The sequence below is a fragment of the Onychostruthus taczanowskii genome, unplaced genomic scaffold (genome assembly GCF_017590055.1).
Source record: "Onychostruthus taczanowskii isolate IOZ18803 unplaced genomic scaffold, ASM1759005v1 scaffold99, whole genome shotgun sequence".
Classification (NCBI taxonomy): domain Eukaryota; kingdom Metazoa; phylum Chordata; class Aves; order Passeriformes; family Passeridae; genus Onychostruthus; species Onychostruthus taczanowskii.
This window is the reverse complement of record NW_024507990.1, coordinates 1,823,367-1,848,011: the sequence shown is the minus strand read 5'-3', so window position 1 is coordinate 1,848,011 and position 24,645 is coordinate 1,823,367. Positions and strand designations below refer to the sequence as shown.

Genomic DNA, 24,645 nt, shown 5'->3' with positions numbered 1-24,645 from the left:
TGTGTGTGAGAAGCTCTGCTCCACGTGAGCTGAGCTGCTGGTCAGGGGATGGCAAAACACAGAAGCAAAGCTAACAGTTGCTTTTTGTCTGCTCAAAAACAAATGGGAAGCTTGGGTATAGCTGTGCTGTGGGTGGGATACAGCCTTCAAATAATGAGTTTAATTAATCTGGGTAAAATTACCCTGAGATCTGCTCTGGCCTCTCTTTTGTTATTAATGCAATGATCCACAAAATCCTGTGACACTTTAGTAAATTGAGTCATCTGTGTCATTCCAGATCTTGTACAAACATTCCTGGAGCTGTTTGTGAGGCATTTGTCACCGAAACCTCTCAGGAAAGATCTTGCTAGATAAACCAAATGGCAAATATTGCTCTGATCCAGCCCTGACTGATGGCAGGACCCAATCATCCCATCCCACCCCTTAATGGCAGGGACACCTCCCACTGTCCCAGGGACACCTCCCACTGTCCCAGGCTGCTCCAAGCCCTGTCCAGCCTGGCCTTGGGCGCTGCCAGGGATCCAGGGGCAGCCCCAGCTGCTCTGGGCACCTGTGCCAGGGCCTGCCCACCCTCCCAGGGAGGATTTCTTCTGATTTAGCCTTCAGTGTCTGCCTCACCTCTTACTGATTGCTCTGACCACCAGAGAAGCTGGGAATGGATGTAATAAAAACCCTTCAGGCCTCCAGTGCTTGTCTGTTAGTGCACATGGAGCCTGGCACTGCTGACAGGTCCTTTACAGCAGCACACCAGCACTGTAGAAAATAACAAAATAACTTTTCACTCTGCATTACTGAACGGCTCAAAAAGCTGCGTATTTCCATCTGCACCACCTCAAAGGCAGATGCCAGGATTGCAGCCCTGTGTATATTAAAAGCTCTAGAGAAGCTCAGCATTGTTTACCTCAGAGGGAGTTTGCAAAAAAAAAAAAAAAAAAGGCAAAAATTAAGATCAAAATATCAGAGATATTTAATTTCAATTCATAACCAGGCCTGCAGGCTTAGATCACGGCTCAGAGCTTTGTCTTAATCTAATTTTATGCAAACAATTCAGTGATAATGAAAGTTTATATAATCCACATCAAGGAAATCAGAGGGGTTCCCAAAAGCTGTAATGAGAGCTGACATCACCGAGTGCACATCAGCAAACCCAAACCCTCCCTAAATGAGGGCTCCAGAGAGCACTTGACAGAGGCAGAGCTCCCTCCACACCCCAGAGGCTCTGAGGCATTTTGTGGGGCTGTGATGAGAGCTGGCAGCCTTTCCCTGGTTTGGGATGCTCAGGGGTATTGATGTAGGGCATCCCCAAGGTAGGGAATAATGAGCTCTGGCCCCATGATTCAGGAGGCTGAACAAAGGATGCAGCTTTATCAAGCTGTACTATAGTACACTAACACTATATTATAACTATACTAAAGAAAAACCTGTGACTGTTCCCAAAATTCATGACACAATTGGCCAATCGATCCAAGCAACCCTCACTGGTGTCCAATTAACAAACCCCTCTCGTTAAACAATCTCCATAACGCATTCCACGTGTGCCAAACAACAGGAGCAGCAAGTAGAGATAAGAATTGTTCTTCTCTTCTCCCTCTGTGCTTCTCACTGCCTTCCCCAGGAAAAAATCCTGGGAGACAGAGTGATGTCTCTCTCTATTCAAAAACCACACAGGGAGCCAGCCCCACTGCAGAGCTCCCTCTGTGCTCTCTGAGGTGCAGGGGCAGAGGAGAGTCCAGGGGCTCTCAGAACAGAGCTCTTCCTTCAGCCACGGAGCAAACAAAGGCACAGAGAAGTGTGGAACACGTTCCTGCATGTGCACACCCCACCAACAGCTCCAGGAGGAGAAACCCAACCTGCCAGAGCCTGATCCCAGGGAGAGGTGGCTGCTTGGGACGCACAGGGACACGTGTGTCCCAAGCAGAGGGGACACCAAGCTGGGAGAGGGGCAGGACTGGCCCCCGTGACCCCGTACCTGAAGGATGACCCAGTGACCCTCCTTTGCAGCCACATCCAGAGCTTGTTCAGCCACCAGCTCCTGGCCTTGTCCAAGGGAAATGTTGTGGAGGTTCCTGTGGTTGAAGGTGTAGCCCAGCTTCTTCCCTGGGAGGGAACAAGGCGTGAGTTCAGGTACCAAACCCTCACACATGAGCTGTCACACTCCTCATATCACTTCTCTTGGCTCTCACCCACTCCTTGCCCAAGTGCTCACACAGCAGCAGCTTCCCCCAAACTCTTTTAATTACAGTGCAGCATCCCCACAAAGGTACCTTATTATAAAGTGCTTCTTGTTTAAAGAACATTATTCCCCTGCAACTCGGTGTAAAAACACATTTTACAGTGATAAGAAATTAAAATCTTTTTCCTGCTGATTAACCAGGCTTTGAACACCCACACTGGGTGGGGAGAAGCCCCTGCAATGCAGGCTGGTGCAGCAGCTGGGCTTGGAGAGGGCAGCTGGAATGAAATAGAATCCCTGGGAGCTTCTTCAAGCAAGACCTGCCAGGTGTCTGGGGTTGGAGAGCAGAGAGAAACCCTCCAGGTTTCTCAGCAAAGCCCATGGGAAGGGGTGGTTTGGGAGCCACCCAGACAGATCCCAGTGTCCCTCCAGGGCAGGCTCACTCTGCAGTGCTGGGAAGAGGAAATCAAAACTGACATTCATTTATGTTCATCCCCTGGCTTGGGGTGGTGTCCTGGCTCTGTGGTTTGCCCCATCCCCTCTCCAGGCAGAGGATCTTGAAGGCAAACCCCAAACCCCACAGCCCTGCTCTGGAGGGAGGATGGCAGCTCTTCCTGTCCCTTCACTGCTCTCTGACGATCCTTCAGCCTCCCCTGCTCCCTCTACAGCATCCCAGTGGCTCAGATCATTTCTGCATGCTCATGGCTGCAAATCTCCTGGCCAGGTTTTGAGTCTGTCCCCCACAGACAGAGCACACTGCTGCTCCTCTCACAGCACAGCCAGCTCTCCCTGCTGTGTGCACCTCAGAAGAAAAACCCGAATTGTGCTGCAGGAGGGAGCAGCCCCACAAACATCCCCAGGATGGGTTTGGCTCAGCCAGGGAGTCAGGACTCATCCCTACAGCTGATCCCTGGGGATTGCCCACACTTATCTCTGCATGCAGGTTTGCCTTCCTGCAGATGGTGCGCCCTGAATTCCCAATTCCTGCCAAAAGCAGGCAGGTTTTAGAGAGAAACAAGGAAAAGATTTGTCTTGCAAGGCTTAGGAACCATCTCGTGGTACAAGACTGAGAACAGATGGCCACGAGGAGAACAAACTCCAAACTCCAGCTCTCTGCTGAGCCTCAGCACAGCTTCCCCTGGGATACAGCTCCCCACACATTCCAGAGTTCCCACTTCTCTTTCTCCGTTCTCTTTCCCACCATCTCTGACTGCTGCCAGCTTGGAAAGATGCTGATCTTCTCCCCTGCCTTCATGATCCACTGCCTGGAGAGGGGATGGGGCAAACCACAGAGCCAGGGCACCACCCCATGCCAGGGGATGAGTAATAAATTAATATCAGTTGTGATTTCCAGTGCAGAGGGGTATCAGTGAGCCTGCTCTGGCAGTGCCAGCCCTGCTCCCTCCCTGCTGGCTGCAGGAGGGAGGGGATGGGCACTCAGGGAGGGCACAAAGCCCTTCCACCCCTGTTTGCTGCAGGGCCCTCCCTGAGATGCCAAGGAAAGGCCCCAGGGGTGGGCAGCATCTGCAAGAAGCTGACTTCCATTCACAGGAATTATCCTGCACTTTAATAACACCTAATGAAGGACAGAGAAATATTAATAACAAGCAAAACCCCAGTGAGGCAGCTGGAAGGCCAGTGCAGCTGCTCTGTGGCAGTGATTTTATTTCATTACTTCTCTTTTTTTGGCTTTTCTTGCTCTAACTTTTCTGGCTGGCTAACCCCAGGTGCTCAGCTATGCTCATCTTTACAATTCCAATTAAACCACTCATGGTTTGATTTTACTGCTTCATTTCCCATACAAGGAAATTACAAGGAGAGAGAGACAGGATCACCAAGGTGGCTCCAGAGGGAAGCCAGGGAAATCACAAGAGCTTTTTGGGGGGGTGTCTTTAATTTCCAGTAATGACACCTGGTTTGGGGGCAGAAAGAGCCTGAAATGCAAAGCTAAGCCCAAGAATTCCCCAGAATGGGCAAAGTTCAACAGCTCTGACAGCTGCTCCTGGCAATGTTGGTAAAGGCTCACTCAAACATTATTTTGGGTGCATTGTGGAGAGGAAAAAGAATGCACAAGTCATTGTGCCAGCCTGGATGATGTTTTGTCCTGTCCAACCCCAAAGGCATCAGACTCCTCTGCTCCAGAGGGAGGTTCAGGCTGAAAATGAGAATTTTTCCAAAGTGGAGCCAAGACCCAGAGTAAATTCCACACAAGGGCAGCTTTGGAGCACAGAGTGACTGCAGCCACTGGGGCACAGGGGCAGCAGTGCCCTCTCGAGTGAGGCATGTCACAGAAGGCCCTTTGCCTTTGGAGCCAGCTGACAGCTCCACAGCTGACCATCCACATGGAGATCAGCTCAGGAGGGACGGCAGGAAACCTGGAAACTTTGCCATAAAGCAGCAATCTGTTACAGGGAGCTGCTGCTTATTTTTAGCGATCATAAAATCATAGAATAGCACGTTGGAAGGGACCTCAAGGGTCCTCTGGTTCAACCTTTCTTGGCAACGAGCATCTGAGAGCGTGTGAGACATCTCTGACGTAAATTACAGGTTGTGCACAAACCCAGCTCAGAGATCCCTGCACTGTGAGCAATGTGAATCCAGGCAGCGCAGGAAAGAGACGAGTTTAAATTAAAACTTCAGATGAAAATCCAGAAAACTTTAAGGAAAACAATAAAACCAAAGCAAAATCCCATGGCATCCTCACACAATTATCTATTTTTAACAAATTACTTCATTATCTACAAAGAGATGAGGGAAAAAAAGCCCAAACAAAACAGGCATGTCGTGCTAAGATAATAATGCAGCAGATAAATAGCAATGCTGTGGTGTGCCTGGGGACAGGATTGCCTTACCATGCTTCTCCACGTCCTTCAGTGGGTCCACTCCTGGGGACAGGATAAAAAACATCGGGGTGGCAGGCCCTGATTCCTCAAAGGTCGTTGCAAAATCCAGGGATCTCCCCACCACGTATTTGCTGCCCAGCTTTTCTTCGACAAAATCTCTGCCAGAGAGAAAAAAAAAAAACTTTTGCCACTTTGTTCAGGAAATGCAGATTCCCTTGCAAATAATCAATTAATTATGATGGGATCCCAGAATTGTTAATGTTTGAGAAGAGTCCCAGGGTTATCAGGTGTGAGCATTGTCAACCACCACCTTGTTCAGGAAATGCAGATTCCCTTGCAAATAATCAATTAATTATGATGGGATCCCAGAATTGTTAATGTTTGAGAAGAGTCCCAGGGTTATCAGGTGTGACCATTGTCAACCACCATTAACTGTGTTCACCATTAACTGTGGCCTCAAGTGTCCCATCCACAGGTCTTTTGAGCATTTCCAGGGCTGGTGCCAGGGTTTGATAACCCTTCAACTGGAAAAGTTTTTCCCTAATATTCAATCTAAACCTCTCCTAGTGCAACTTGGGGCTGTTTTCTCTGCTCCTGTCCCTGTTCCCCGGGAGCAGAGCCCGACTGCCCCCAGGCTGTCCCCTCCTGGCAGGAGCTGTGCAGAGCCAGAATTTCCCCCTGAGCCTCCTTTGCTCCAGGCTGAGCCCCTTCCCAGCTCCCTCAGCCTCTCCTCATACTTTTGATCCTTCAAATGATTTAGAAACCGATATTAGGAAAATGAGCAGGAAATAGTTGTGGAGAGGATCTGTGGGCTGGGCTTGCAGGGCTGCCCTCAGCAGCAAAGCCTGGCACTCTACAGGGCTGGGATGCCACAGGAGACAGCAGCTCCTGACAAACAGAGGGAAGCAGGAAGGGAGAGCAGTGGGAGCTGCATTCAGAAGAACAACACAAGCACTGGCTCAATTCTGTCTCAGGAACCTCAGGAGGAAAGAAATGAGTTAAGACACAAGAACCTGCCACGTGTTCTGCAACCCAAGCAGCCGTGCAGAGGAAGCAGCGATCCACACAAAGTCCAGATGATTTACACAATTGCTTTGATCTGCAAAGCTGAAAGGGAAGAGCTCGAAGAATGTCTGGAGCGTGGAGCCTTAGCATGAGAGTGACAAGGAAAAATACAAAGGAGTGAACAGGGAAAGCTCACAGCTTCCTCAGCTCCACAGCAGCTGCTGGAACAGAGCACGGTGCGTGGAGAATGTTCTGGCTGGATTCCCCCAGGGTGAGCTCCTGACATCAGTGCTTTACAGAAAGAGAGACACTGAACACTGATTCAAAAGTAGCAATGTTATATTCAAACCCCAGGAACGCTGCTGCAGCTCAGATGGATTACTCAGGCCTTTTGAAGGCAGCCAAATTCTTTCTAAGATAGCTGAGAACCTCCTTCAAGGACTGGTGAAAGGCAGCTGGAATAGAAATGCCTGAAGGATTGCATTAAAAAAAAAAAAAAAGCTTCCACATTTTTGGTACCTCTCCTTTAAGAAGATTTTTCTGTTCAGGGTCAAGATTTGGTAAATTGCTTCTTGAAAGGCTCAGGTCACAAAATTTCACCAAGTCCATCAGATTTAAGGTCACAACACTCTTGTTTTACGTCACATCTCAGCTCTGAAACAGTGCCTTGGGGACTCAGAAACACAAGGTGCTACAAGAAGCATTTTGCTGATGTTCTTCAATAAGATTGAAGGGGAAAAGAGATTTACAGGGGATAATCCTTTCTCAGGAAATTACAGTTGGTGCACTGCTGGCCCTGAAGCTCTAAGGAGTGAGTCAGGGGCTTCTGCTGGGCTTCCCTCAGACCTAGGGAATGAACCAGACTGGGCAAACATCCCCAGGGATCTGCTAGGAAGAGTGGCTGGAGCCCCCAGCTTCCTAGGGCCTGTACAGGCTTGGATCATCTTAAATCCCAAAGAAATCCTACACCATCATCATGGAGCAGGGACACATGAGTGGGACACAAAGTGGCTTAGAGCTTTCTGAACAGCAGCTGGAATTGAGGTTGGGATATTCCAGGGTACCTAAAATCCCCCATGCCACCTGTGGCTGGGCTATTACTCCAAAATATTATATATTTCTATATTTATTATGTATATATTTGATATATAACATATTATATTATTCCTAAAATGCAGCCATGGACTGGTCATGATGTCCATGGTCACCAGTGAGATGTTTCATGTTGGCACACTGAGACATTGATAACTGAGTTGTATTTCACGAAAAGCCCCCAAAGTCCTGGGGAAGGCTCAGTGAACTGTTACTGTTTGCACTTCGAGATAAGAAACAAAACAAAACAATACAAAAATCCATTTAAATACTCCTGTGCAAACAGAAAAGCTTGAGGTACCCACACCCTAAAAATATCCAGCCAAGCTTTTGAACTTGGGTTCCCTTTTCATAAAAGAAAGACAGAAAAGGGGCTGAAATTTGATGTTCCTGTTATTTCTGAGTAAGAAAGAAATTAATTATAGTTGCATAAATGCACCTAAAATTCCAAGAGCTTATTTTACTCAAGTTAAGCAACAACAGGAAAACCAGTATTTTCAGCTGAGAGACACATGGAGAATCCAGCCATAAAAGTAAGACATGAAAAGAGATGGATTAGTATTAGTATTATGATAAACTGTAATATTTATTGTAATAAAAAATAATACCAGTGACCACAAGGAGATTCACTCAGTGTGTTTCTCTGTGAACCTTGAAGCACAAACAGATGTGGTTCATACACTGAGTAAAACACCCTGCTGTGTGCACATCAGGTGGTGCAGGAATGCAAACTACTGGAGAAACAGGAGCATGAGAGACATCCCAGAAATGCCAAAACCTTGGCCAGAGAAGGGAAAACCAAGTCCTCATGGAGTGAAAGACCTTTAGTTTGTCCTGGAACAAGGAGGTTGCTTTTGCATAATTTCGGGAGGTTTAGCCTTGCCCAGTTACCTTCACTACATAATTTACCACTACAACTTTCAGAACCAGCAGCACATAAATTTTGCATTTTACAGGAAAAAAAAATAAAAGAGAGAAAACCACGCTGCAGAACTCACACCCTGTCACCCTGATTTTGTAAGACTTTGTTAAGCCTTCTGATGTTTACATTCTTTCAACAAACTTTCTCACACACAGTTCTGTAAATAACCTATGTTTGCATTCTTTCATGGAGGTGGAGAGAATTGATGGACCCTTGGTCTGTCCAGTGGCATTGGAGAAGTGGCACTGTCACCCTCCAATCCACTGTCACCTTTGGAAAACTATAAATGTTGGAGTCAGAAAATAAAGTTCTTCTTCTTTTTTGTTCCCCTCGAGAGCAGCAGTGTCTGTGTCATCATTTCGTGCCTTATCACAACAACACCCTAAAAACGTTCCGACTTTCCCAAATGCCAGCACGTCCCTGAACTCCTGCTGCTGCCCAGCCAGCCCAGCCCAGCCCAGCGCTGCCCCAGCCCCACCTGACGGCGCAGGGCACGCGGTCGGGCCGCAGGGCGCGCAGGATGCACAGGCGCTGCAGGGCTGACTTGTTCTTCCAGTCCTGGGGGAACCTCTCCTTCTCAGGACACTCAGACTCAACAAATTTCTTCCACCGTTTCGCAGACCCTTCAATGTCCCGATCCAGGTTTCTGAATTCCTCCATGGATGAGAGAGCCTGGAAAAATTCAAGGAAGGGCAGGAAGGACAATCCTGTGTGCTTCTGGACCATTTTTCTAACTCTGCTGACTCTTTGTGTTTTGCTCCACCAGGGAGCTGGAGCCTGGCAGCCACAGCCAGAAACCCATCAGGACCAGATTTTGTCCATTCTCCTTGGAAGGTTCAGCCCAGGGAAGGATGAAATATTTTGGCATCAACCAGCCCTCCCCATTCATTACCCAAAAAGGGAAGAATTCTCCACCCTGTTTGGAGCTTTCATGTTTCCAGACTCTGCACTGCATTGGGATAGAATTCTGAATTCCATATAAAGTGTCAGCAAGTTCTCTTCACAGCTCAGGCACACACAACAATCCTTTGCCAGCCCCAGAACCAAGACACAAAAAGTGCAAACAACAGGGGATGGAGGAGAGCAACCTGGGAGGGTGGGACTGCATCCCCTGGAGCTGCAATTGGACAGTGAACCCAAGGTGGGAATGGACCCAAACTGCTAAAAGTGTGAAAACTCGTGACTCCGAGTCCATGCTGGGTCCATCTTGGGTGCAGCCCTGGCTGGGCGCTTGCACTGCCCAAGGTGGATCCTTTGAAGGGTATTTTTAATAAATCCCTGCTTTATTCCTTTAACTCTGTCCAGCCTCTGTTCCAGGAGCCTCTCCAGGCATCATCCCCATGCCAAACTCCCAGGGATCCAGAGAGTTCCATGGAGACTGTGAGCACAGGAGTGATCCAACAGCTGTTGTTTCCATGTGTGGATTTGCACTAACAAGGAGAAATGTCAGCGTCAGAAGGACTTGCTCCAAATTCAGCACCCTATGCTGATTTCTGTGAAAAACCAGAAAGCAGAGCACTGAACATGAGAAACTGATGTTCCCAGGAATGATGCCACATTCTGACCTGCCAAGCCCTGGGCCTTGCAGCAGTAAATATATTCAGTGCACCTCTCATGGCTGAGTGAAACACAATGGCAATGCTGAATTCGGGGAATTCTCAGTGCAAGTGCTTATATAAAACATCCTCTCACTGTTGACTTTTGACGTGATTTACTTAAAATATCACTTCAGAACTTTGGCTGCTGCTGCTTCGAGAAGTCTCTTGGCTGGTGTTAACAAGGGAGTCTCTGAAAAATTGCTTTTTCCTGACTAAATGACAGACATGTAAGCAGGAATGATGGCCTCCCTCTCTCCCTGAACAACACATTGCAGAATCATGAAAGCTCTAATTGCAAACAAAACCTCTGTATTATATAAATAAACGCTAAAATTGTCATTAGTCAACAATGTTAATAGCATTTATAAGGAGTTATGGTATTAATGGGGGATGCTACCATTTAAAAGCCAGTGGAGTGAAAGGTGTCTTGATCAGTAATCTTTCTGTGACTATTAATTGCTTTTCAATACCCTTGTTGTGAATTTTTTCAGGAGACTTAGCCCAGCGCCAAAGGATCCCTGTTCCCAGGCAGGAGTGGTTCTTTGGGGCAGCAGATGGGAACTGCACATCAACCTGTGCAGGGTTATCTATTTCTGTCCACACAATGAAAAGTACTTCTGTCACTTAGAGTTGTCATGGAAATTGAGGGAGACAAAAAATATTGGTCAAAATAGAAAATGATCCAAAGGGATGGAGTACCTGAGCTCTTCTCTTTGCAGCCCACACTGTGATCACCTCTGGTGGCTGGAAACAGGAGGGGCTTGAGTTTGTATCTCAAAATGATACTTTTCCAGCAAAACAGGGCTCTTCACACCGTGTGAGGGAGAGGATCCACCATCTTCTGAGAGAAAGTGGTTTTTCATTCAGTGAGTCACAGACAAGTTCCTTTATCACTCCAGCTTTCTCTGGCACCCCTGGTCTCAGTGAGAAGCAGCGTTTCTGTGGAGCTGGAGCCCAGCAGCTCGCTGGGGTTCACACATCCCCAGCTGCAGAGCTCTCCCAGGCTCCCACAGCTGCAGGAAACACAGCAAGGATCAGGCTGTAGGACAGGAATCCTGGATGCCACCACAGCAAGGATCAGGCTGTAGGACAGGAATCCTGGATGCCACCACAGAGCCTGGGAGCGTTCTCCTCACACAGCCAAGGGAACTTTGTGGGGACAGCTGAAGCCATGATATTTTACAAAAAAATCCTTTGCTAGGATTTTTCTCCCATTCTAGCTGAGAAGCCTCAGAAAAGAAATGCAAACAATAACTGTCTGATGGCTGTGGAATGTGCTCTGGACATTGCTTACCAACAGCTGCATCTGGGATTGGTGCATGTTGGTTGTTTCTAATTAATGGCCAATCAGTCAGCTGGCTTGGACTCTCTGAGAGCCACAAGCTTTTGTTATCATTCCATTCCTGTTCTTTCCAGCCTTCTGATGGATCCTTTCTATTCTTTTAGTATAGTTTTAGTATATCATTTTAATATAATATATATCATAATATAATAAATCAGCCTTCTGAAAGATGCAGTCAAGATTCATGTCTCTTCACACAAAGCATCAACCACAGACAACGTCTGGGGGGACAGGGAGGGCACCCACAGAGGAGAGGAGACCCTGAGAATCCAGAGGAGTCCGTGGAGAAGAGAACAGCTCCACAGGGCTCCTGTCACTGCTGCTGCACACGAGGAATCTCCTGCTGCCAGACACAGCACAAGTTCTGCACATTTATTAGAGGGAACACTTGCTCTGATCACTAAAGGCAACTGTTCTAAGGAAGCCATCTGCTCAAACTGCCCTCAAGTTTAGGTGTTGCTTCATAAGATGTTATAAAACCTTAAAAAACCCAAATACGTATGTTAGCCCCATGTTGTCTTCCCCTCAGTTCTGAAAGGAATTGTTCTTTAAAAAACAAGATTGTTTTGCATTTTGAAATATTTTCATAATTAAAACAGCCCTCCTCAGAGCCACCTGGATGGAGCACAGCTCTGGGGCAAGGCAGGACAAAAATCACCTCATTGCTGTGAGCTGTACTGACACAAACAGGGGGAAAATAAAACAGAGCCAGTAAAGGCAGAGCTGCCAGAACACTCCTAACACCCAGTCTGCAACCACCTCCCCAGCAGCCATGGGACTGCATTTTAAAAGACAGAAGGAAATCAAAATAAAGGAAATTGAGGGTTTTCATAAAAGCTATCACTGCCATTTGAGGCTTCTGGTTATATCTGGTTTTTACTTTCAGTTTTTACTAACATATCTTGCTTTTATTTTAAAAAACTTGTGCCTCTGCTTTAAAAAATTACATTCTGTAGGGAACACATTGAACATCAAACATGTCTCTATAAAAATCACACAACCTGACAACAGTGGAAAGAAATTATATTTAATATTCTTCCAGTTTTAATAATTGGTGAGATGATTAAATCCTGGTGATTAGTCACGATTGCACTTGCAGAATTAAGGAGCTGTGGAATTTATGAATTGAGTTACACAGTTTTTAAGCAGAGACCCACAGAGGTCCTTGATGGGCTTGAGGGGTTTGGAGTGGCTCGTGGGTGAATTTTGTGGTGGGGTTTGGTGACCATGGTGGGATTCAGGAGAAGGTTGGACTCCAGGATCTTGAAGATCTTTTCCAACCTTAACAACTCCACAATTCTGTGATCCCCCAAGCACTTTGTAAAGGTCTTACACTGTCCATGGGCACATTTCAGCTAACATTCATAATTCCTTTCTTTCATTTTCTGCAGCTGGCCCAGGAGTCTTTAGGAAAACCAGCATCCCCCCAGCTGGAAAATGACAGCTCCTGGAAGAATGGCAAAGCCAGAGCTGCACCTGGCTTCAATTGATAGATTGGATCACTCAGGAAAAAGACATACAGGCAGATGAATTGCTCCATTTAAATACTACTGTTAACTAGAGGAATTAATGTAGCAGATGATGGATTATTTACAATCTCTCCCATCCTAGCTTTTGGGTTGTATTATTCATACACTGAAGGTGTTATTTTCTGTTTAGCCGCCCTACCTGAATAATTTAACTCATAAGAAAAATCTCTACCAAGGTGAAAATAAAGATTTGATGGGGTTTGCCAAGCTTCAATCAACTTTCAACACAAAAATGTTATTTTAACCCTCCTTATTTCTTTCATAAAAGCTGACTGACAAGCTCAAGGCACTGTATGCCCCTGTCTCCCTTTGAACTCCTCCTTGCTGCTTCCACATTTTAATGGGGACAGAAGGTGTGCAGAGCCTCACCACATCACTGTACAAACCCACCCTGTTTGTCTGCAGGGTCCAGGCCACCACAACATGCAGGGTGGACACCACAATCAGTCTGATGAGCGATGGATCGGATCTCAGCACCTTTCCTCAGAAAATTTCCAGTGAAAAATCATAAATTGGGGAACAATGGCTTCAGCACTCATCTCCTTCCTACCAGCGCATACTTAGAGCCAGCTCCACTTGATGGGAAAGGGCAGTAACAGAAATGAGACTTAGTCACAGTCTTTGTATTCTCATGGCTTACAGCCACCCACCATGTTTTCCTCATTTTGCCTGAGATGTTTCCCAGATGGGTTCATGTTGACATTTTCTCTGCATTTTCTAAAAAGGTTGTTCAAGTGGGTTTAAGAACGGGCCTTGCAAAGTCAGGCTGTTCTCCCAAGCCCTGCTTTCCATCTTTCCCCTTCACTCTTGGATGCCTCTCAGCAATCAGGGACACACAGCCAGAACCAGAAGCTGGGCATGGGTCCCCGAGGGCAGCTGAAAGGGGGTACTTGTGGATTTCACAAAACTTTCCTGGATTTGGTTGTTATAAATCCCAGACGGGCCAACACACAGCAGAATTGAAAGAGAAAATATGTCCCATTGTCTGCAAGAAGTCACCTGTTCCAGGTGTCCCCTGCTGGAAAGCTCTCAAGGTCCACTGCCTCCTGTGAATATTTCCTGCATATTTCTTCTCTTTACTGGCAAGGGAGCCAAATGCTTTTTCCCTTCCAGAGGACACTCTTGGAGATCAGACCTTCCTGGCCTCTCAGTCTTGAGGTCCTCAGACAGAACTCTTCCCCTTTTTCTCTCTTCAGTCTCTTCTCACAGTTGTGTTTTCAGGTGAGTGAAGGGCAGAGGGTGGCCCCAGGCTCCCTCTGGGGTACAGGGCTCCACTGATACTCTGTGCTCATATTGTGGAAACGAAACACAGGCCATGAGAGCCTCCAAAAAAGGTCATCTCACGTTTCCCAACCCAGGGAAAGCTCTGGTTTTACCCCCAGGGTTCCAGAGGTCACTGGCAGTCAGAGTCAAGCTGAGCACTGGGTCTGCCATCTCCACAGCTCCTCATGTGAACCACCACAGCCAGGGAAAGGAGACAGGGACAGGGCTCTGTCACACAATGAGGAGCTCCAGCAGGTCCTTCAGCACTGAGTCACAGAATTGTTTAGGTTAAAAAGACCTCTAAGATCACCAGGTCCTCAAATGCCACATGCACATGGCTGTTCCCTCTCCTCCTGTCCCTGTTCCCTGGAGCAGAGCTCCCCCCCGGCTGTCCCCCCCGGCAGGAGCTGTGCAGAGCCAGAATTTCCCCCTGAGCCTCCTTTTCTCCAGGCTGAGCCCCTTCCCAGCTCCCTCAGCTGCTCCAGCCCCTTCCCCAGCTCTGTTCCCTTCCCTGGACACGCTCCAGCCCCTCAGTGTCCTTCCTGTCCTGAGTGTCCCAGAGCTGTCCCCAGCACTGGAGGTGCCCCAGCAGTGCCAGCGCAGGGGACGGGCACTGCCCTGGCCCTGCTGCCACAGCCCAGGTGCCACTGGCTCCTTTCCCACCTGGGCACACCTGGATTCATGTCCAGCCTCTGTCTCCAGCACCCCCAGGGCCTTTCCCAATTTTCCAGCCCCTCTGCCCCAGCCTGGGGTTGGTGTGACTCAAGGGCAGGTTGAAGCCATTATCTCCCTTTCTTCCCATTTAGAGGGTGAAGAGGCTTTTACACTCCAAACGCTCAGCTGACAGCAGGCTTTGTGTCAGGGAGGATTGAGAGGGAAAGACAGAGGCTTAGAGCATCCAGGAAAACTCAATTTCCACTCTGCAATCAAACCGACAAAGTGCGTCCTTAAATATTTGATGCGATCACAATCTCTGCCGTATTTCAGATAAGCATCAGATCGTTAACCAGCAGGTTAGAAAAGAAAAGGGGGGAAAAAAAGGTAAAACCTTCTCAAGTAGCATTTCTGTGAGACATTGGGAATATTTCTCTGAGACCTGATACAGAGGACAGAAGAATATCCTTAGGAAACTTCTAGATGAGAGCAGATAAATGCCCATTGAAGTGTCACAATCAATGTTTTCTATCAAAGATGCTCTAAAAGGCTGTACATCTGAAGAACTGAGCTAATGGAAGATATTTAATTAAGACTATGATTTTCTGGCATAATAATAATTCTGAATGTAGGAGGGAAGCTGTGAGCTGCGAGCCTTTCCTGTCTGACCAGCCTGATCAAAGGACATTGCATATGCACAGAGAGCACAATGTATGCAGCAGATTGTGCCACAATGAATCTTGGAGAAGAATGAAAAATTTCCTCATCTAAAAAGTGCAAGAAGTGAAAGTTGGAAGAGAGATTTTTGTTCTTTTGTCCAAAAAAAAAATCCACTTTTCTTAAATGCAAAATATATGATTCGGTATTTTATCTCATAAGCCACATACGCAATCTTATCGTCTGCATTCTGCAAAATTATAAATATGGAGTTAATATACGACTTTGTCTAGGGCTGTTCTCCTCCTCGAAAGCTGAATTCAGTATTTAGAGCTCATTATTCAACATCACATTTATTAAACAATGCCCTTTCAGTGGCGTTTTCATATCTACATAATGAAAATTCTTCCTCTTCAGAAAAAGATGAGGGAGATGATTGGGATAAGAAGTAATCCAGGCTGGCCAGGTGTACTCCTGCTGTGCACTAACTCGCTGCACTTATCCCGTGGGACACATCTGCATTCAGCACTGAAGAGGCACTGCAGGAAATATCACAAAGGAAATCAGGCTGGGGAAATGCACATTTCCAGCTCCCAGGAGCCAGCCCAGGCTCCTGAGAACAGCTGGACATGGGGACAGCCACGTGCCCCATGGGGAGCCACAGGGTAATGTGGAGGAGCTGGAGCTGGGAGAACGTGGCATCGTGGAGTCCAAGGGAACAACATCAGAACAGCCCTCACCTCCTGGTTTGGGCCAAAACCAAAAAGTTTTGGTTTTGAAGACCACGAGGGCACAGCCAGTGGCTCCATCAGCAGTGGGGAAGGCGGAGAAGAGCCCAGCTGGCCCTGGGGACACTCGGGTGGTCTGTGACACACCCAGGCTCTGCTGCATCCCTGGAACACCAGCCTGGTGTGGGCAGAAGGTGGGACCATGCCCTGCGTGAGGATGGGCACAGGGTCTAAACTCAGGCCTAAACCCACACCCAGGCCTGCAGAGTAAGGCTGGGTCACACGTGGGCTGAAGGAGCTTCTGCCTGTGGGTCTCAGGGCCCAGCAGAGTGAGGGAAGGTGCTGCTCCCTCCCTGCTGATCTGCTCCTCACTCTGTGCCTCCAGGAGGTGGCCAGGCACAGCTCAGGGTGAGCCACACAATTTGCCAGTGTCCTGCTGGCTCAGCTTTGGCTTGGGTGAGCTCTGCTGCTCTCAGGAAACAGCTGGGCACGACCCAGGGCAGGAGCCTGCAGGGCTGCCCAGGGAGGGGAGGTGGCTCTGGTTTGGGAGCTCAGGGAGTTTCACTGTGTGCAGTCAGGTGCTGCCAGGGCAGCGAACAACTGCTGGCTCATCTTACTGCTGACTCTGGGTACAGTCTGAAAGACCAAGAAACCCTAAAACCAAATGATATCACTTCAACATCATGCTCAAAGAGCCATGGCAGCTGCTGTCTGACCAAGAACAGCTCAACAGGGCAGCCTGCCTTCACACACGGTCCAAAGGACCACAGAGCATCAACTCAGAGATGAATTCAGAGAATACTCACCCTCCAGAGGACAGTCTCTGCATGGATTCTGTGTTCACTCAATCACACAGTGAGAACTCCCAAGTGGCATTTGCACCTGGCTGTGGCCACAACAGCACTGTGCTCGAAGGTGTGTCCACACGTTCACTGGTGAGGAAACCACCAGCCAAGCCAGGAGACATGGCCAGCTGTGCATGGACACAGAAAATGTTTCCACAAGTACCAACGGAAATAAAAACTTTCAAGGCAGACTCTGGGAACACAGAGGGGGAGAACAGCACAACAGGCTGCAATAAAGGAAATTGAAAAGAGACAGAAAACCTCATTATAGGAACAAAAGAACACTTCTGCCTTCTCGAGGGATCACTGCTAAGCCCCTGCAAATGAGAGGCCTTAGGACTGAAATGACCAACTCCACTGAGCACCAAAGGCAGGGACTCAGCAAAGGCACTGCTTTAATTAAATGACAAAACTCTGTGCCCTTCCTGCTCTCAGCTAAGGCTCGGTAACCCAGAGGCAGGGCTGGCACCGAGGCAATGACTGTGCCCTTTGCTAACATCTCCCCTGCTCCAGAGCCAGGCAAAGCTCCTCCACAGGTGCCATTCCCTCCCACACATCTGACTGATGAACAGAGCCAAGCCAAGCTCAGAGCAGCTCTCCTCAGCCTTTAGCTTGAATTCAATTCCTGTTTCAGCTTTAAAGAAGCACCAAAGAGCCTGAAATGTGCCTATTTTCCCATGCCTCTCAGCAGATATAATTAAAGCTATTACCTTTCCCTACAAACCATCTCCTCCTGGCCAGGTTTTCTTCATCCAGGGGTGAATACCAAACTTCCCACAGGTTACAGCAAAAGGCTCTGTGAAACTCTGTGCTGAACTTGAAAGAAGCTGGAAAACTAAATCATAAATGAGTGTGTCCTAGACGAGATGCTCCAGCACCACAAGCTGCAAACAGCCAAGCAACTGCAAAGGATTTTTGGCCTCTATATATTATTAATCAACCCCCAACAATAAATAATAAGTCAAGTCACACAAGGCCAGTTCCATGCCCAGAGCCCTCACTATTTAATGAGGTTTCCTTGGAAGTTAATGTGCCCAAAGTGGGAGGCTCAGAACGGGCCACAAATATCAATATTGATTTCTTTTGGCACTATCTTGGCCAGAACCCCCTGGCAAAAGGAGTCCTTAGGGCTGGAGAATGTTTCTGTGAAAAATCAGCAGAATGCTAAATTTCACTTTGAATTTGAAATATAAATCTGAAGTGTACTTTGTTCAAGCTTTGTTGAAGAAACAATTTATTATAGCATTTAATCTTCTTGATATAAAAAAGGAGATTTTAGCCTGCTAATAAACTGTGTAGAATCCATGACTAATTAACCTAATTATAGCAGTCTGTGACAAAATATGATTTTACTAAACCCATGCCTCAAGTAACTAGAATTGCCAAAACCTCCGAGGTTAATAAACCATCAGACATCAACACAAACACTAATACAAGTTGACACCAACCATATTATTTATAGCAATATCAATAGTACAGTCATCACAAAAGACAATCTGAAGGGTATTCAGTTTCTGATAATGCAGAATTCACTATCAGAAAGTCCTGAAATTCATAAAATTGGTGCAGATTACCGGGCAGTGACTCTTGTGCAGTTCCTGGGGCCGTGGGATGCAGGCTGAGGACACCTGAGGTGTGCAGCACACCTGGAAACCTGCCCATGCACAGCAGCATTTGTGGGCACCACAGATTCCACCTCAACCACAAACCTTCCTCGGTGAGGAAGAGGAGGCTGGGTGGGAAGGACTCATCCTGAAGGGAACCACAGAGGGGACAGGAAAGGCCATTTCAGCCACATGGAGGGGGACTGGCAGCACAGCAGGGGTGACCTCACAAAGAAAACTCACTGCAAACCCGGCAGGTGTTTGTTTGGGCAATGTAGCACCTGCAGGCATCCTGGGGCAAGACAGGAGTCACAGAGACCCAAAGAATCATAAAAGTGATTGAAAAGACCTTGGAAAAGACCTCCAAGGTCACCACCTCCAACCATGAACCCAGCACTAAGCCGTGTCCTCAAGCCCCACAGAGAAAACATGCTGTAAATAAAATTCATTCTTACGTCACCACAGGTGCCAGAGACTGACCAGCACCACAGTCAGACAGGAGACACAACCCCAGCAAGGTGGGAATGAACAGGACCAAGGTGGAGAATATTTGGATCCTTTTCAGAATACAAACCCCACCCTGATAATTCAGGTTGAAACCCAGCACAATTCACATTTGTTGACAAAGAGGAGCAAGTATGGGATAATTCTCATCTTTTGGGTGTGCTTTTCCTCTCTTCTCTCTCCAAACATGTGGCAGGTGCCAGACCTGCCCATTTCCCTGACAGAATTTCCCTGAAGGTCTAGCAGCTGTCACAGCTCCAACCCCAGCACATCCCTGCAGAAATTCCCAATTATTCCCAAACACAGGGGCATCTCCACATCCTTTACAAACCACAGCCACAAACCCCTGAGGGTATTCTCAGTCTGGTCTAACAGGGAGAAGCCTAAATCCCAGAGGGAAGAACCATCTTCCTGGGGACACACATGAGGGCACAGGAAGTGATCCCAAAATCGGTGTTGGACCTGCAGAACTCTCCGTGTCTGAGGCCTTTTTGTGTTGCCCCTCAAAGGTAAAATAACGTTTTGTTCACCAAAATTACACAAGGACCCTCTGAAGGGTTTTTAGAGGAGATAAAATGAGCTGATTTCCCGTGGATCAGGTACCTTGATTCCTCCCCAGGCATGGTCAGACAGGAACTCCACAGGGCTCGTGACTCCGGGCTGTGCTGGGTATCTGAGCAGGAAATCCAGTTCTGCTGGGTCAATTTCTTTATTCATCAGAAGTATCTGCAGTTCCAAACAAACAAGATATCCTAGAGCAGCCAGAATCCAGAGCAACAACGAACTCCAGGAGATTAATTATTCAATTAACGTGCTTGAAAAATGTGTGGCTGAAATGTGCAGAGTGCCTCGTGCTGGAGAGGTGTGATGGACACACCATGTAGGTGCTCTGGGTGTCCCAAAAGAGGACCAGGAGTGAGTGTGGAGATTGGCAAGAGGAAAAACGTTGGGAAAACCATGTGGAAAAGGCTGAGTTCCAGGTGGGTGGAGAGCACCCTGAGGAGAAGGCCCTGGCAGCAGAGGCAGACTGGACAAAAAAATAAAAATTACACAAACACTATGGACATGGGACAGCAGCTCTGCAGCAGGTACTTCTTTAGGTTCAGCAAGAGCTCTTACAGGCCAGTTTGCTTTGCCATTTTCTGCAGGTCCTGCAAGCAGGAATTTCTCAAATAACCTTTGTCAGCGTAATTCAAATGCAACACAGCATCCGTGCTGGAATTGTCAGGAATAAATCCTGTGAGGAGCAGCTGAGGGAGCTGGGAAGGGGCTCAGCCTGGAGAAAAGGAGGCTCAGGGGGAAATTCTGGCTCTGCACAGCTCCTGCCAAGAGGGGACAGCCGGGGGGTCGGGCTCTGCTCCAGGGAACAGGGACAGGAGCAGAGGGAATGGCCTCAGGCTGGGCCAGGGAAACTCAGGGTGGGCACAGCAGGAATTTCCCCATGGAAAGGGGGCTCAGGCCTTGGAATGCCCAGGGAAATTCGGGGTGCCCATCCCTGGAGGTGCCCAAGGAAGGGCTGAGGACAAGGTGGGGATCAGGGTGGACTCAGTGGTCTGGGAGGGCTTTCCCAGCCTGAATGATTCCATGGCTCCCAGGGAGGCAGGAAGACAATCGAGCCCCCAGCACGGGCTGCTCCGGCAGTGAAGCCTGGCACACAGGGTGCCCAGGGTGCTGCTGGTACCTGGAAGGTGAGCTGGGCACTGAAGGTCAGCTTGTCCCTCTCGAAGAGCCCCCGGGCCGTGTACTGGAACACGGAGAAGGTGATGCTGTCCGTGAGGCTCAGCACCCGCCCTGCCAGGCTCTCAGCAGGAGCTGCCCTCTCCATGGCCTTCTGGAACACCACGTGGAACGCCTGGGAGGGGAGACACAGTGGGAAGGGGCAGTGGGAGATGCCCGTTGCTCAGCCCTGGGTGCCCCTGAGGTGTCACAGTGATGCCAGCTCAGGTCCTGCCCCGCTGGGAACACACAGAGACCAAGCAGCCCCTGGCTCTGCCTGTGGCTGCTCCTCAGGGACACCTGGCAGTGGTGACATCCCCTGGGACACAGACACAAGGGCACAGGAGATGTTTCTGTGCCCAGAGTGCTCCTGTTGGGATGACACAGCTGCTTCCTCTGCAAATGTGGAGCCAGCAGAGAGTGGAGCTCCCAGAGGAAACAGGGGAAAAACTCCATGGGAAAAAACTGCAACACAAACACATCCAGTGTCACCCCTGCCGTGGACACCTTCCACTGTCCCAGGCTGCTCCAAGCCCTGTCCAACCCGGCCTCAAACACTTCCAGGGATCCAGGAGCAGCCACAGCTGCTCTGGGAATTCCATCCCAGCCCCTGCCCACCCTCCCAGGGAGGAATTCCTAATTCCCAGTATCTCAACCAGCCCTGCCCTCTGGCAGTGGGAGCCATTCCGTGTGTCCTGTCTTTCCACATCCCTTGTCTCCAGCCCTTCTCCTGCTCTCTTGGAGCCCCTTTGGGCCCTGGAAGGGGCTCTGAGGTCTCCATAGGGTTTTCTCCAGCTCTCCCAGCTGGCCCCATGAAGGGGCTCTTGGATCATATCCATTGCCTCTTCTGGACCTGCTCAACCATGTCCACACCTTTCCCGTGCTGAGGACCCCAGAGCTGGACACTGCTCCTTGTGGGGTCTCAGCAGAGTAGAACAAAGGAGGAAAGCACATCTCCCACTGCACAAACATTTCAACTCAGAGAAGAGCAATTCCTCAAAATAAAAGTAAAAATATTATTTTTTTAAGTCCCATGAGTGTTTTTCTCTCTGGATCCAGCAAAGGACTGGCTGAGGAGGGAGGGAGCAGTGAGCTGAAGCAGTCATTGAAGTCCTTTCAAGAGTGGGTGTCTGCATTGAGAATAACCCTCTTATATAAGAGGTTAAGGATTATTGCAACAACATTTCTGATCTAAATGAGAAAAGACAAACAACTTTTAGATTTGTCCAAATTAAAAGCATGAGCAAATTATCAAATGCAACTGGAAAAAGAAAATTAACAAGAGCATAAACCCCAAGCCCTGCTTGGCAATGCAAAGCTCTGTGTGCTGGGCCCAGCTAAAGGAAATAACCAGGCCAATACACACTGATGGCACCAACTGGACAAGGCATGACCGTGCTGGCAGCCTTATTTTTAGGGTTCTACAAAGGAAAAATGATGCCTCAACAAATTAAAGTAACACTGATACTGAATGCATTATTAAATAATTGCAGAATGCATTTTCCTGCTTAACGTTTCTTTAAATTGTGTTAAAACATGCTGCAGAGCAGCACATAAATCTTTGTGTTCTAATTTATAATGGGCTCCCAGCTGTGTGGCAAGTATTCTAAAATCATCCCTGTGCATCTTTACACAATGTTTTATGATCTGTCATCAAAATTTATTAGATAAAAACATTTCCCCCAATAATTTTCCATGTATTTATACACGCTGCTAATGTTCACTGGAAAACATAAAACAAACTAACTGCAGGAGACACAGATTAAAGGTGAAACCTCAGGAACCCCTGTATCTATTATGTATGTGAGAGGGATGAATCTTTCAAAAGCCACAAAAGATATTCTGTACATTTTTTCTGATAAAATTACTTCAACAAACGAGTCGTAGCTATCAAAAGGAAAAGCTTCTTTGTGGATGAGGCTCAACATTTTGTAGTGTCTCCTCAATTCCTTTTTCCAGGTCACTTGTCAAGGTAAGAAATTGCTTGGAAGAAGCTGCAGACCACGATGCTCATTTAACCCTCCATCCCCCAAAATGCCTTTCTTACACAACAAAAAGTTTGCCCTTTCATAGAATATTAAAGCTGCAACTTTTTCTAGACAGGGTTTGGAGCAACCTGGGATGGTGGAAGGTGTGGAACAGGAAGGGGTGGAAGAGGATGGGCTTTAAACCCCTTCCAACCCCAACCTTGTGTGGTTCTGTGAGACTGTGACTGCAATTCTGATTTCATGGACGCCAGAAGCAGAGGGCAGGAGGGCAGGTACCTTCAGGGAGAACTGAATTCTGGTTTCATGGACCCCAGAAGCAGAGGGCAGGAGGGCAGGTACCTTCAGGGAGAACTGAATTCTGGTTTCATGGACCCCAGAAGCAGAGGGCAGGAGGGCAGGTACCTTCAGGGAGAACTGAATTCTGGTTTCATGGACCCCACAAGCAGAGGGCAGGAGGGCAGGTACCTTCAGGGAGAACTGGTACATGGGGTGCACGGCGTGCAGCTCGCTCATGGTGAAGTAGAGCATGGCGGCGCGGCAGGCTGCGGGCCTGTACTGCTCCCTGGCCTCATTAATCCTGCCTTCTGTCACCTTAAACTCCTGCACCTGCAGGGAAACACAGCACAATTCCTGTCACAGCCCCCCTGGGCGGTGCCCACAGCCCTGCCACACTTGTGGCTGCAGCTCTCTGCCACAGAGAGGAACACAACTTTCCCAGGCATCGTGCTGGGAAAGGCTGTGAAAAGATCAGAGAAAAGAATGAGAGACAATTCTTAACTTACTTCACCTGATATTGTGCACATGTGCAATGTGTTATGAAAATTTGTTTACCAAAGGGTGGTTTCTTAATTAACCAGCGGTAATGATGTTTTAACTAAAGGACCAATCACTTCCTCCTGTAGCTAAGGTATAAAAAAGAGCAATGGGTTTCTTAATAAAGATAATTAATCATTCTCCTGTAATACATGGAGTCTATACTAATTATTACCCATCTGGGGACCTGTTGCAACAACAGACACTGGCCACAAAGCCATCAGGGCAAGCCACAAGTGACCACCACGGGACCAGCCCTGCCAGGCTGGAGCTGCCCTCCCCAGCATCCTCCCCCTCTGGAACCTTCCATTTAACTGCATTTTCCACCTAGTTGCCCAATCCCCTGTTTTTTCAGTCCCCTCCAGACTTCTCCCTAGGTTCCCTGCTCTTTGCTGGCTGGAATTCATTTTCTCATCAATGAGTTCCTCGTGCTAATTGCCTCCCTCCTGTGCAGGCCATTAGCAACCGTGGGCTGAGCAGCCCCAGTGCTGCTCTCAGGCAGCTTCCCCAGGGCTGAGAGCTGATAATTTAGAGCAGCTCTTTGCTGCCTTTCCTCAGCAGCACCAAACCCCCCTGGGCAGGGCTCTGCAGCTGCTCTGAGGGACATGTGGAAACCTTCTTGGCAGAACCATTACCTCAGTCCTGTTTGCCTTTTCATTCCACCTCAGCAGCAAGAAGTGCCATCCCTGAACCTCCTGGGGTTTATTTTAGTCCCTGGCTGAGGACCGGCAGGTCTAACCCCATAGTCAGGAGCTGCTGGGACAGTGCTGACCCAGCCACCCCTGCAAACTGTGCAATGGGATCACAGAATTCCAGAATGGATGGGGTTGGAAGGGACCTTAAAGCTCTTCTCATTCCACTCAGGGACACCTTCCATCATCCCAGGCTGCCCCCAGCCCTGTCCAACCTGGCCTTGGACACTTCCAGGGATGGGGAAGCCACAGCTTCTCTGGGCAATCTGTGCCAAGGCCTCCCCACCCTCACGGCCAAGAATTTCTTCCTAACATCTGATTTACATCTGCCTATTTTCAGCTTGAAGCACTTCCCCTTGTCCTACTACTGCAAGAAGTCCCTCTCCAGCCCTTCCTGGGCTTCCTGGGGCAGAGCAAGCCAGCAGGGCACCCCAAGGAAGCACAGGATGAGCCTCAGTCTGCTGTGGGATCTGTGGGATGAGCCTGTTTGCACATCCCCACAAGCAGTGCTGGGCTCAGGAGCAGCTCTGCCAAACTCAGAGCCAGATCTGGGCCAGACAGATGCTCTTCATCTGTAGAGCAGGGAGAACTTCCAAAGCAAGGAAAATGTTGGCTGCACACCTTTGTTTGGGTAGGCAGACCAAAAAGAGAGTGAGGCTTGACTTGAAACTCTAACA

The 24,645-nt window shown here is 48.4% G+C and overlaps 1 protein-coding gene across 1 annotated transcript in view; it reads right to left on the bottom strand.

The window, feature by feature from the left end:
• The window catches only part of DNAH9 (dynein axonemal heavy chain 9), a 145,018-nt gene that overhangs the window by 27,562 nt on the left and 92,811 nt on the right, over positions 1-24,645 (bottom strand). Inside the window, exons 58-63 of the mRNA XM_041427353.1 lie at positions 22,929-23,069; positions 20,441-20,611; positions 19,363-19,485; positions 8,514-8,707; positions 5,026-5,174; positions 1,970-2,097 (exon numbers count right to left, since the gene is read on the bottom strand). Coding sequence (XP_041283287.1) covers positions 1,970-2,097; positions 5,026-5,174; positions 8,514-8,707; positions 19,363-19,485; positions 20,441-20,611; positions 22,929-23,069 — 906 coding nt within the window. The remainder of the gene's footprint in view (positions 1-1,969; positions 2,098-5,025; positions 5,175-8,513; positions 8,708-19,362; positions 19,486-20,440; positions 20,612-22,928; positions 23,070-24,645) is intronic.